The sequence below is a fragment of the Cyprinus carpio genome, chromosome B1 (genome assembly GCF_018340385.1).
Source record: "Cyprinus carpio isolate SPL01 chromosome B1, ASM1834038v1, whole genome shotgun sequence".
NCBI lineage: Eukaryota > Metazoa > Chordata > Actinopteri > Cypriniformes > Cyprinidae > Cyprinus > Cyprinus carpio.
The window spans coordinates 33,383,689-33,397,655 of record NC_056597.1 but is presented as its reverse complement, the minus strand read 5'-3'; the positions used below and the strand labels follow the sequence as shown (position 1 = coordinate 33,397,655).

Sequence of the window (13,967 nt, the reverse complement as noted above, 5' to 3'; positions counted from 1 at the left end):
ATTTTTATTTGCATATAACTTTTCACACTCAGTGCTGTTTCAAAGCAAATTTACAATAAAACACACATTCTTGTCTAAAGCCTTAAACTGTGGAAAGCAAGAGAAAAAAAATTGTTTACATATCAGAAGTTTCTCTGTGAATAAAACAGTTCATAGCAGGTTACTGGATGAGCATCTTTAACTGCAGCTTCTTCACTATAGTACAAGACTGGTGAAGTGACTCACAGAAGTGCTAAAATCTAATACTGCATCCAGATGAGCAAACTTAATCAAGTAAAAAAAACTACAGTAATACTGTATCTAAATGACCAACTAAACACTGTATTAACACCAAACAACCAGACAGAAAACTACACACTGCTGCTGCTTTCAAACTGAGTCCAGATCTGCTGATACTGGACATTTAAAGAAAGAAATGAAGAATAAAACACAAACACTGTCCTCTGCTTTACTCTGTGTGCAGTTTCTCTCTGAGCAGAACAGCAACATTATTCTACACAAAACTGCACTTTTACCTGCAGAGACTGCAATCATAAACCTGCCGTTTATTTTTATAAGGACAGTTCCTCTTTTAACTGTGGTTTGTGGTTTTGCTTTGCTTAACAACAGGTTAATTTTAGATGTTCTGTCTGTTTAACCTGTATGAACAGAATCAGGTCACTTAAAAATGTCAATAATTACTTTCTTTGCAGTCAGTCAACATGATATAAGACACACTGTGATCTGTTGAATGGAAGCTAGCTGTGATTATTAATAACATTATAATTAATATGAGTGAGAAAGTCATCTGTACCTGTAACGCTGACGAGGACTCGTGTGATGAAGCTCTTGTGTCCTTGATCAGACTGAACTCCACACCAGTATTCAGCTGAATGTTGCTGAGTCACATGACTGATGATTCCCGTCAGGAGCTGCTGCTCTCTGTCATCATACAGCTGCATCTGTCCCTCAGCGCTCCATCTTCTGCTCTCTTTCACAGACGTCTCTTCAGCACAGAGATTAGATCCAGATCTCCTGCAGACAAACTTCACATCAGCACTGTGGGATTGTGGGTATCTGCAGCTGATGTTCACAGATCCTCCTGCAGCAGCTGAGAGACTGATGCTCTTCTCACAACAATCAGCTGCTTGAGAGACAAATCAAGTTCACATTAAACAACAGATTCATCAGTTCACCACAGAAACAAATGCATGAGTGAATGAAAGCAGCTCACCATCTCTGATGTTCAGGTGAAACTCAGAGAAGAAACTGTAGTCTTCAGAAACTTTGACTGTAATCTTATATTCTCCAGAATCGTTCTCATTCAGTTCTCTGATAAACACACGTAAGAGACGAGCAGATCTGTCATCATGAACAGAGAATCGGCCGTCATGTGTCCATTCTGCTGCTCTGTCAGTGTTTATTAGAGTAAAACACTGATCTGATCCAGTTTTACACACATCTATCAAAGGATTCTCTTCTAGTGTCTTATATTTGTAGTTTATAATGACATTTCCTCCTGAATATCCTCTCACGGCACAGAATTGTTGACCTGTTGAACACAATCTCAGATATCAGTGTGTAAAGAATAAAGTCAGGAATGACAATTCATCTTCATTTAAAGTAAAAAAAAAAAATTTAAATGAGTTAGATGTGTGAGCCGCAGTAATCACAGTCAGGTGTTGAGTGTGTGATGTTGATGATCATCATGGGTTTGAGAGTCTCAGTTACTCGCCTGTTACAACTTTCAGATTCACTTCAGTGTAGGAATCTATGTTTCCAGAGATATCAACTGCACACACCGGTACGTCCCAGAATCCTGTTCTGTCAGATCTCTGATGGTCACAGTGAAAACTGCTGCACTTGTGTCGTCATACAGAGAGAATCTTTCAGAACCAACCCATTTTTCACCATTTTTTTTATCCGTCTTGATGAGGTCAGAGCATGTTACTGGTTGTCCTCTACAAAAATACTTGTCTTTGTCTGTATATCCTCTATCATATCTGCATGTGATGCTGACTCCTCCTCCTGAATATCCTGTCACACTGATGGAGCTCAACACACCTACAACAAACCAGCATCTTAATACAACAATAACATATTTATATGAGAATGAACAGAGATGAACTTTCTAATTGCTTTTAAAGTTTCCATTTCAACAACATGAGCTGAAGTGAACGACTCTGTGCTGTTTTTAGTGATTTACTGTGAGTTCAGACTCTCACCAGGAATCATCAGCAGAGTGAAAGTCCAGATGATCTTCATTCTTCTCTCTTCTTCAGTGATCTTCTCTGTTGTTAGTAGATTCAGTTCTTCTGAAGCTCTCGATGTGTGTTCAGATGAGTTTTAGTGTTTCTTTCCTGGTCACATGTTTAACATGAACAGATGAATGTGACAGAGACGCCCACTTCCTCTGAGAGAGAGAGAGAGAGAGAGAGAGAGAGAGAGGGAGGGGGTTAATAAAAAGGAAGTAAAACTAGTATTTCACACAAAGTTGACATGAACCTGGAGGACTCAGACAAAATGCCTCATTATAAAGGCATTTTTTTTTTCTGAGATTTTAACCGAAAAGATTATTTTCTCAGAATTAATCAATGTTTTTTTTTTTACTTTTTAAGAGTTTAATAAACTGTTTCTTGAGTGCATCACATTGATTTTAGAGACAGTGACATCTGGTGGACAGACATGTAAACAGTAGCAGCTCTTACTGAGGTGTTATTCACCTTCAGCTGGGTGCTGATTATATAAAATGATATATTATTACATTTTTATTATATTTATTATATATATATATATATATATATATATATATATATATATATATATATGTCAGAGATTAATTTTATCACTAAATGCTTTCTTCGGGTACTATATACAGAATATAACTGACTAAATGAATCTTCAAGAAAAGAACACAATCTGTGATCAATATGAAATTAAATAAACAAGCAACAAATTCTGGCACTGGACAGAAATGGTTTATTTGTTCAGTCTGACGGAGCTCCACATAATAACAGTGGCTCAACCAGTGTCATGAGTTTATGATTATCTGTCTGCCAGTGTTTGAAACTTTTTGTGATTAAGCTTGATTTTAAAGTAGTTAATGCTAAAATGCACACTTCACTTCTTAAGAAGATGACAGTTTTACATCAGACTGAATCTAAACACTCCAGTCTAAAAAGACAATTATCACTCGAAGAAAAGTAAGACTCGTTAAAAGAGTCATATTTGTTTGCATATTGCTTTTCACATTCAGTGCTGTTTCAAAGCAGCTTTACAGAAAATAGAAAAATACAGGTCCTTCTCAAAAAATTAGCATATTGTGAAAAAGTTCATTATTTTCCATAATGTAATGATAAAAATTAAACTTTCATATATTTTAGATTCATTGCACACCAACTGAAATATTTCAGGTCTTTTATTGTTTTAATACTGATGATTTTGGGATACAGCTCATGAAAACCCAAAGAATCTCAAAAAATTAGCATATCATGAAAAGGTTCTCTAAACGAGCTATTAACCTAATCATCTGAATCAACTAATTAACTCTAAACACCTGCAAAAGATTCCTGAGGCTTTTAAAAACTCCCAGCCTGGTTCATTACTCAAAACCGCAATCATGGGTAAGAGGTTAACCCAGAAGGCCATCATTGACACCCTCAAGCGAGAGGGTAAGACACAGAAAGAAATTTCTGAACGAATAGGCTGTTCCCAGAGTGCTGTATCAAGGCACCTCAGTGGGAAGTCTGTGGGAAGGAAAAAGTGTGGCAAAAAACACTGCACAACGAGAAGAGGTGACCGGACCCCGAGGAAGATTGTGGAGAAGGACCGATTCCAGACCTTGGGGGACCTGCGGAAGCAGTGGACTGAGTCTGGAGTAGAAACATCCAGAGCCACCGTGCACAGGCGTGTGCTTTTGAACCAGAAACAGCGGCAGAAGCGCCTGACCTGGGCTACAGAGAAGCAGCACTGGACTGTTGCTCAGTGGTCCAAAGTACTTTTTTTTCGGATGAAATCAAATTTTCCATGTCATTCGGAAATCAAGGTGCCAGAGTCTGGAGGAAGACTGGGGAGAAGGAAATGCCAAAATGCCTGAAGTCCAGTGTCAAGTACCCACAGTCAGTGATGGTCTGGGGTGCCATGTCAGCTGCTGGTGTTGGTCCACTGTGTTTTATTAAGGGCAGGGTCAATGCAGCTAGCTATCAGGAGATTTTGGAGCACTTCATGCTTCCATCTGCTGAAAAGCTTTATGGAGATGAAGATTTAGTTTTTCAGCACGACCTGGCACCTGCTTACAGTGCCAAAACCACTGGTAAATGGTTTACTGACCATGGTATTACTGTGCTCATTTGGCCTGCCAACTCTCCTGACCTGAACCCCATAGAGAATCTGTGGGATATTGTGAAGAGAAAGTTGAGAGACGCAAGACCCAACACTCTGGATGAGCTTAAGGCCGCTATCGAAGCATCCTGGGCCTCCATAACACCTCAGCAGTGCCACAGGCTGATTGCCTCCATGCCACGCCGCATTGAAGCAGTCATTTCTGCAAAAGGATTTCTGACCAAGTATTGAGTGCATAACTGAACATAATTATTTGAAGGTTGACTTTTTTTGTATTAAAAACACTTTTCTTTTATTGGTCGGATGAAATATGCTAATTTTTTGAGATAGGAATTTTGGGTTTTCATGAGCTGTATGCCAAAATCATCAGTATTAAAACAATAAAAGACCTGAAATATTTCAGTTGGTGTGCAATGAATCTAAAATATATGAAAGTTAAATTTTTATCATTACATTATGGAAAATAATGAACTTTTTCACAATATGCTAATTTTTTGAGAAGGACCTGTAAATGTCTTTAGCCTTAAATACACAAGTGACACACTGGAAATCAAGAAAAAAATCTGGAGGAAAGAGTTTTCCTCTGACATTACAGGTTAATGTTCATTTGCTAAATATGATCTGTTCACACAGTATGAGTGCAATTTAGCACATTTGCTTTCATGTTCTGGGCTATTCTGCTTGTCTGTAAATAGTAGCCTATATGTTTATTATTAATTTCATTTTTTCATTTTTGCATTTGCTCCATGTGGTCTGAAAACTGAATTGTGAAGTGTTACACAGACCCACACCCACTACATTCATGGTCATAATATTAAGTTTTCTCACTACCTTCATTAACATCACCAGACGAGAGTGTTTTCACTATCTTTTTTAATCGATATATCTCTTTGTTTGTAAACAAACCTTCTGACATGAAAAGCCTAGTTTTGTCAACAAACTGTTTTGTGTTGGGAAAATACTCAATTACACGCACTCCTCTTTTGTTTTTTTGTAGCCTTGAGAAAGAGTTTAATGTCCTCAGCTTCATAACTGCAGGCAGAAAAGTCACTCTGAGACAAACTAACCCTAGAATCTGAGGACTCACTACCGCTTTCCATTCCATCGTCACAATAAACATTCTCCACATCTGCTTTCTTTGATTTAACAGTTTGAAAATCGCCCGGCTTTTTCCTTTTTGTTGGCACTTTAAATTGACTCTGTTCTGCCTCCATTTCAATGGCATCCCAAAGCAAATCGGACTGCAAAACATTAACCGCACCATCTTCTCTTTGCATGTCTGTCTCCATAACAAATTTAGAAATCGGAGTATCAGTATTGGCTGAACTGCTTTTTTCAGCCACGATCTCGGGGTTAGTTACCTGAGCTGGTAGCATAAATAACATAATCACAATCATCAATTTTAAGATGAAGGCCAACATGATATGTTCATGCCCCACGACCTCACCTACAGCTAAGCAACAGTCTTCCACATTCACCGCGGACGCCACTTTCACACCATGACGCCGCGTGAGATTACTCAAAACTTGTGACCGTGGGGGCGTCATGCTGCTCGCACAGTGAACTGCAGCACGTGGCCCGACAAGTCAAATAAGTATCAAACACTGAAAGACAAAAGGTTTTTTTTTGTTTGTTTGTTTTTTTCCCCCAAATGCTTTATTTGAACATTCCGTTTACAGTATGAAACAGAGTTAGAATAAAAAAATAATTTTAAGAATAACAAAATATAAAGAATATATATATATAGAGAGAGACAGCAAACATTTCAACAACATCATAGCACACAAAAAAAAGGTAGAGAGTGTTACATTTACAAAAAAGAAAAGGATAAAGAAAGAGGGCATTACTTAAATGAAAGGAAATCTAAACATTTAATAAAGTAAAAAGTTTGTAAGTCGTGCAAATTTTACAAGTTCTGAGCACTTTTGGGTTAAGAGATGACGAGATTGTATTTAAATAATGTTTTATCTCATGCAGAAGTTTGAGAATTTACATTTATGAATATAAAATCTGCACAGGAAAATAATTAGATTTATTATAAAGCAGGCATTAGAATCCAGTGGTTAAAAAAATCCAAAAATAGCAATTTGGGGATTCATAGAAACATTTTGCAAGATATTTCTTGAAACGAACATCTTTCCAAAGTTTCCGAGTATAACTGCACGACCAAAACAAGTGAAGAAGAGTTTCAGCGTCATTCTGACAGAAAGAGCAATTAGTGTCAAAATCAGATCTGATTTTTTTTTTTTTGAAGGAAATTTTTGATTGGGTAAATATTATGAACTAATTTAAAAGATATTTCTTTTACTTTGTTTGTGAGGAAAAATCTGTGTTGTATGGACCATATATTTTTTCCAATTTAAATGATCAAAAAGCCTATTCCAGTATGAGATTGCAGGAGGGGCAGAAATAATGTTTTCAAGGAATAGAACTCTTATTTTATAATTTCTTCCTTTTTTATTCAGTGAAACATATCTTACCAATAGGTGTGTGTTGACAGGCTCAGGATAAGACAATGAACCCAAGGAGAGAGTATTGTTTTTGAAAAGCATGAGTATCCCAGAAGGAATAGCATCCATAACTGTGGCAAACTCTTTGGGATTTACCAGTATATTATATTCTGAAAGAAACTCTGCATACCTAAAATGCAGACCTTCGTTATTAAAGAGCTGTCTAACGTGATATATTCCATTACTGAACCAGTTATTATAGAACAGAAGATTTAATCTTAATAAAATATACCTATTGTTCCATATGTAACATTGATGAGGAGAAAAGTTATGTTTGTAAATGAGAGTCCACGCCAACAGAACTTGTTGGTGAAAGTTAGATAGTCAAGTCAAGTCAAGTCATCTTTATTTATATAGCGCTTTAAACAAAAAAGATTGCGTCAAAGCAACTGAACAACATTAATTAGGAAAACAGTGTGTCAATAATACAAAATGACAGTTAAAGGCAGTTCGTCATTGAATTCAGTGATGTCATCATGCAGCTCAGTTCAGTTTAAATGGTATCTGTGCAATAATTTGCAATCAAGTCAACGATATCGCTGTAAATGAAGTGTCCCAAACTAAGCAAGCCAAAGGCGACAGCGGCAAGGGAACCATAACTCCATCAGTGAGAGAATGGAGAAAAAAAACCTTGGGAGAAACCAGGCTCAGTTGGGGGGCCAGTTCTCCTCTGACCAGACGAAACCAGCAGTTAAATTCCAGGCTGCATCAAAGTCAGGTTGTGCAGAAGAATCATCTGTTCCTGTGGTCTTTTCCCGGTGGTCGTCTGAGACAAGGTCTTTACAGGGGATCTGTCTCTGGGGCTCTAGTCCTGGTCTCCGCTGTCTTTCAGGGCTGTAGAGGTCCTTTCTAGGTGCTGATCCACCATCTGGTCTGGATACGTACTGGATCCAGGTGACTGCAGTGACCATCTGACTTGGATACAGACTGGATCTGGTGGCCACGGTGACCTCGGAATAAGAGAGAAACAGACTAATATGAGCGTAGATGCCATTCTTCTAACGATGTAGCAAGTACATCGGGTGTTATGGGAAGTGTTCCCAGTTCCGGTATACCTAATTAATGCAGCCTAAAAATCCTTTAACGGATTTGGATATTAGAAGTGTATTAGTATGTTATGTGTTAGCCAGGTTAAAGAGATGGGTCTTTAATCTAGATTTAAACTGCAAGAGTGTGTCTGCCTCCTGAACAATGTTAGGTAGGTTATTCCAGACTTTGGGCGCTAAATAGGAGAAGGATCTGCCACCCGCAGTTGACTTTGATATTCTAGGTATTATCAAATTGCCAGAGTTTTGAGAACGGAGCGGACGTGGAGGACTATAATGTAACAAGAGCTCATTCAAATACTGAGGTGCTAAACCATTCAGGGCTTTATAAGTAATAAGCAAGATTTTAAAATCTATACGATGTTTGATAGGGAGCCAGTGCAGTGTTGACAGGACCGGGCTAATATGATCATACTTCCTGGTTCTAGTAAGAACTCTAGCTGCTGCATTTTGGACTAACTGGAGTTTGTTTACTAAGCGTGCAGAACAACCACCCAATAGAGCATTACAATAGTCTAACCTTGAGGTCATAAACGCATGGATTAACATTTCTGCATTTGACACTGAGAGCATCTGCCGTAATTTAGATATATTTTTGAGATGGAAAAATGCAGTTTTACAAATGCTAGAAACGTGGCTTTCTAAGGAAAGGTTGCTATCAAATAGCACACCTAGGTTCCTAACTGATGACGAAGAATTGACAGAGCAGCCATCAAGGCTTAGACAGCGTTCTAGGTCATTACATGCAGAGCTTTTAGGCCCTATAATTAACACCTCTGTTTTTTCAGAATTTAGCAGTAAGAAGTTACTCGTCATCCAGTTTTTTTATATCGACTATGCATTCCGTTAGTTTTTCAAATTGGTATGTTTCGCCAGGCCGCGATGAAATATAGAGCTGAGTATCATCAGCATAACAGTGAAAGCTAACACCGTGTTTCCTGATGATATCTCCCAAGGGTAACATGTAAAGTGTGAAGAGTAACGGCCCTAGTACTGAGCCTTGCGGTACTCCATACTGCACTTGTGATCGATATGATACCTCTTCATTCACTGCTACGAATTGATGGCGGTCATATAAGTATGATTTAAACCATGCTAATGCACTTCCATTAATGCCAACAAAGTGTTCTAGTCTATGCAAAAGAATAGTGTGGTCAATAGTGTCGAACGCAGCACTAAGATCCAATAGCACTAATAGAGAGATACAACCACGATTAGATGATAAGAGTAGGTCATTTGTAACTCTAAGGAGAGCAGTCTCAGTACTATGATACGGTCTAAATCCTGACTGGAAATCCTCGCAGATGCCATTTTTCTCTAAGAAGGAATATAATTGTGAGGATACTACCTTTTCTAGTATCTTTGAAAGAAAAGGGAGATTCGAGATCGGTCTATAATTAACTAGTTCTTTGGGGTCAAGTTGTGGTTTTTTGATGAGAGGGTTAATAACAGCCAGTTTGAAGGATTTTTGGGACATACCCTAATAACAATGAGGAATTAATAATAGTCAGAAGAGGATCTATGACTTCTGGAAGCACCTCTTTTAGGAGCTTAGATGGAATAGGGTCTAACATACATGTTGTTGGTTTAGATGATTTTAACAAGTTTATACAATTCTTCCTCTTCTATAGTAGAGAATGAGTGGAACTGTTCCTCAGGGGATCTATAGTGCACTGTCTGATGTGATACTGTAGCTGATGGCTGCATGGTTACAATTTTATCTCTAATAGTATCGACTTTAGAAGTAAAGTAGTTCATAAAGTCATTACTGCTGTGATGTTGAGAAATGTCAACACTTGTTGATGCTTTATTTTTCGTTAATTTAGCCACTGTATTGAATAAATACCTGGGGTTATGTTTGTTTTCTTCTAAAAGGAGACGAAAAGTAATCAGATTTAGCAGTTTTTAATGCTTTTCTGTAAGATAGGTTACTTTCCCTCCAAGCAATACGAAATACTTCTAGTTTTGGTTTTCCTCCAGCTGCGCTCCATTTTCCGGGCTGCTCTCTTTAGGGTGCGAGTGTGCTCATTACACCACGGTGTCAGATTGTTTTCCTTAACCTTCCTTAAGCGTAAAGGAGCAACTGTATTTAAAATGCTAGAAAAGAGAGAGTCCATAGTTTCTGTTACATCATCAAGTTGTTCTGAGTTTTTGGATATGCTAAGGAATTGGGATACATCAGGAAGATTACTTACAAAGCAGTCTTTTGTGGTAGAAGTGATGGTTCTACCATACTTGTAACAAGAAGTGGAATTTACAGTTTTAGCTATATGAAGTTTGCACAAAACTAAATAATGATCTGAGATATCATCGCTTGGCTGCATAATTTCAACACCATCAACATCAATTCCATGTGACAGATAGCTTGACAGGGAGTTTATAAATATCATAATTACACATTAAATCAAACTTTGCGCCACCAAGTTGCGAGAAGGAAAGCTGAGGGAAAATATTCCAAACTAAAATCAATAAAGTTTAATCAGCCCTTTTGTTGAGAATTTAGTATCACTGACTTTTTCAAATAATGGGGTTTATTTTTTCCATAAAAAATTGACTAAGATTCCATCGATAATTTGTGTTCTTATTAATGAACAGTGACTGAGCAGCATAGGTAAGGTGAGACACAGCTCAGACCCTACGCTTTAACAAGTAAACCTCTGCCTTTTAAAGAAAGGTCTCTCTGCAGCCAGCAGTTAAACCGTTTCATTGTATTCATAACAATTGGGTCCAAATTAACAGAACATCTACAGTTATCTTTGGTTATTTTTATAACCAAGTATGTAACACAGTTTTGAATTGCAATACCATCAATTGAAGAGATCATACTGTCTTTTATCGGAAGTAATTCACATTTATTAATATTAAGATGTAGGCCAGAGGCTTTAGAGAAGAGATGAAGAGTACATAAGGCTGCAGGTATTTGCAGAGAGTCTTCTAAGAACAGAACAGTATCATCCGCTAACTGATAATGATTATCTCTGTATTGCCAATACTGACGCCTTTTAGATGGCTTGCTTTGATGTGCGAACTAAGAAAATGTGTCGCAATTAAAAAAAGATAAGGAAGAATCTGGGAGAGGTACTGTTACTCAACTTAATGGAGCTACTACTGTTCATATACAGCATTTTGAACATATTACAGAAAAAGTCACTAAAACCAATTCTATTTAGTGCTTGAAACAAAAACCCATGTTCTAAAGTGTCAAATGCTGTATAGTAGTCTAAAAAATAAAATAAAACTTTATTTTGGGAGTAAATATAGTATGTAGTATGTTGTTTGATATATGTCTGTTTGGCAGAAATCCTGACTGTGTTTCATCAATAATGGAATTTTAGGACACATTTTAGTATTTTGGCCAGAACTAAAGCTATAATTTTGTAGTCATTATTTAATAAAGTAATTGGGCGCCAATTATCAATAAGAAGGGGATCTTTATTTGGCTTTGGAATTAGAGTTATTTTTCCTTGACATAGGGTGGGAGGAGGAGAAATGTTTTCTCTATGCTTTCTCTAAAAACCTCTAATAGAAATGGTGTTCTTTTTTTTACTAAATAATTTATAGAATATAGCCCATCAGTGCCAGGAGATTTTCCATTTTTTAATGAATTAATTGCTTCTACAATCTCATTCGTGGTAATAGGAGCATCACAAAATCTTTATCTACCATATTTAATGGTTGTATGTTATGAAGAGACTCAAAGAAATCAGTTGCATCTTGGTGGCAAAATTTAGATGAATATAAATCTGTGTAAAATTTAGAACAGAATTTTCCAAGTACTTTTTGATCTTCATTTAATACTCCATCAATCATGAGTTTCCCTATATTATTTGTTTTAGCTTGTTGTTTTTCTAAACGAAAAAAATAAGCAGAGCTAGCTTTGCTCACATTCCTCAAGCCACTTTCTGCGTGATCGGACATAAGCTCCTTCAGCTTTATATTTATATTTATATATTTTATCTAATTGTTGTTGCTGTTCAGCAAGTTCAGCTTTATCAAGATCAGTCATATCTTCCACATTTTTGGCTAAAAGACTAGCAATTTTTACATATAACACTACTTTCATTAGACTTCCTCTTTTTAGCCATGTCACTACTGAATTTTCGAAAATATTTACAGACTTCATATTAAGCTCCCAATTACTGAAGTAGTTATCTTCTTCATTTGCTTTGTTCCAAAAATTTGTGATAATGTCATCAATTTTAATTCTAACATCATTATAGGCAAGAATTGAGTTATTGAGCTTCCAATAAGAGGGAGTACTATATGAATTAACGTTAGTTGAAATAGGGATGTGAATAGAAATGCTTTTATGGTCAGATAAAGGTAAAGGGATAATATCAGTTGAAATATTATTTAGCTCTTTAGAAGCAAGCTTTAAAAAGATTTATTATTCCATGTGAATACTTTTAAAGATGGATGAGTTCCCTCCAGCTATCAACCAAAGAAAATCTTTGCATGAACATATTTAAGTGGGAATTAGAATTATTAGATTTTGGGGGCCATCTTATCAATATTATTATTATCCATAACCACATGGAAGTCTCCTCCAAAAACCAAATAAGAGTTGGGGTAGTTATTTAACAATGAAAGTATACGTTCTTCCATTCTATAAAATAAATCTTCATTTTCTTTTGGTTGATAAGGTCCATAAAGATTGATAATAATAAACATTATGTCTGAGATTTCAAGTAGGAGGCAAATATACCGACCACTTGGATCACAATCAGAAAACAGAAATTTCCCCTTAAAGCGATGAAGTAAGATACAGAGCCCAGCTGAACTTGATGTTCCATGGGACATCCACAGGTCCAAGCCCCATTGTGATCTCCAAAAATTAAAGTCATCTTTGACTGAATGACATTCTTGTAAAAAAAATCTGAATTGAAATGTTTAAGGTACAAACATATAGCTTTATGTTTAGTAGAGTTTCTTAGCCCTCTAACAGTAAGTGAGTGAATAGAAAGAACCATAAAGGAAAATAAGGAAGGAAAGAAATAATAATAATAATAATAAGCTAATAGAAATAACGCATTGAGATCGGACATAAAAGAAATATGTGCATAAAAACGAGCACAGCAAACAATAATAAAAACAATATACTGATGTAGTGCAGTAGCCTGCAAAAAAATAGGCATAATAATTAACTTTAAAACAGTAGTATATAAGAACCCTTAACAAACATGTTCAAACAAACAAGTAGCATTTAAGCACCTGGTTTTTTATTAAGCTAAACCCAGTGCCACTTTAACAAAGTGCAACGCTAAACGTTTATAATCAGGGTTAAACCCTAAAAGTAACAAAGTACTTGACTTGAGAACGTAGTTGTTTCACGTGGATATGCACTCTAGCTTATTAACATAGAAGTCCTGAATCAGCAAAAGTGCACTGCGACATAGTGAAGCAAATAAGCAATCGTAGAGGGAAACTCAGGTTGGTGGAAAAATTTCAGTGCCATCCAAAAAAGCTCTTCCTCCTACAAAGTATTCCCGCTTGTTGTCCCGACGTGCTTTGTCCACGAGAGGCCATAGTTTGTTCCTCTTTTCTCTATCTGCCCGGGGACAGATCCTCAGACAATTTTAAGTTGTTATTTCTGAGAAAATGAGAGTCTTTCGCTGCCTGCCAAATGGCATCACGGTAGAAGCGCGAAGTAAACTGAAAAATGATCCCTCTAGGTTTGTCGCTGCTCGTTTGCTTATGCCCAAGTCGATGTACAGTATCAACAGTGTATGGAAGTTTGTCCTTTGCTTCTGGTAAAAGCTGCTGACAAACCTGGATAACCCTCTCCCGAACATCCTCCCTCTCCTTTTCAGGAAACCCGTAGATTCTCAGATTCCAACGGCATGTGTATCCTTCGAGATGGGATAAACGTTGTTCATGCTCAGATGATTTCACCTCAAACTTCTTCGCTATTATCTCCATCAGACCGAGCTGGCCTTTGACGTCATTAAGTTTGCCACATACAAACTCAACATCTGTCTTTATGTCGGCTATCTGTTTGGTGTTTTCATTAACTGTCTCTTTCATACTCGCGATCGCTCTAGCATTCTCCGCCACCATTCGTTCCAGGCCATCAGATCGATTGTTAATTAGA

At 37.0% G+C, this 13,967-nt stretch overlaps 1 protein-coding gene across 1 annotated transcript; it reads right to left on the bottom strand.

The window, feature by feature from the left end:
* Positions 1-737: 737 nt before the first annotated feature.
* On the bottom strand, positions 738-13,900 carry LOC109075527. The gene is made up of 4 exons (XM_042716055.1): positions 13,646-13,900; positions 5,519-5,681; positions 1,214-1,531; positions 738-1,126 (listed from the first exon to the last, which is right to left on the bottom strand). The coding sequence occupies exons 1-4, from the start codon at positions 13,898-13,900 to the stop codon at positions 738-740; spliced, it is 1,125 nt and encodes a 374-aa protein (XP_042571989.1).
* Positions 13,901-13,967: the final 67 nt, after the last annotated feature.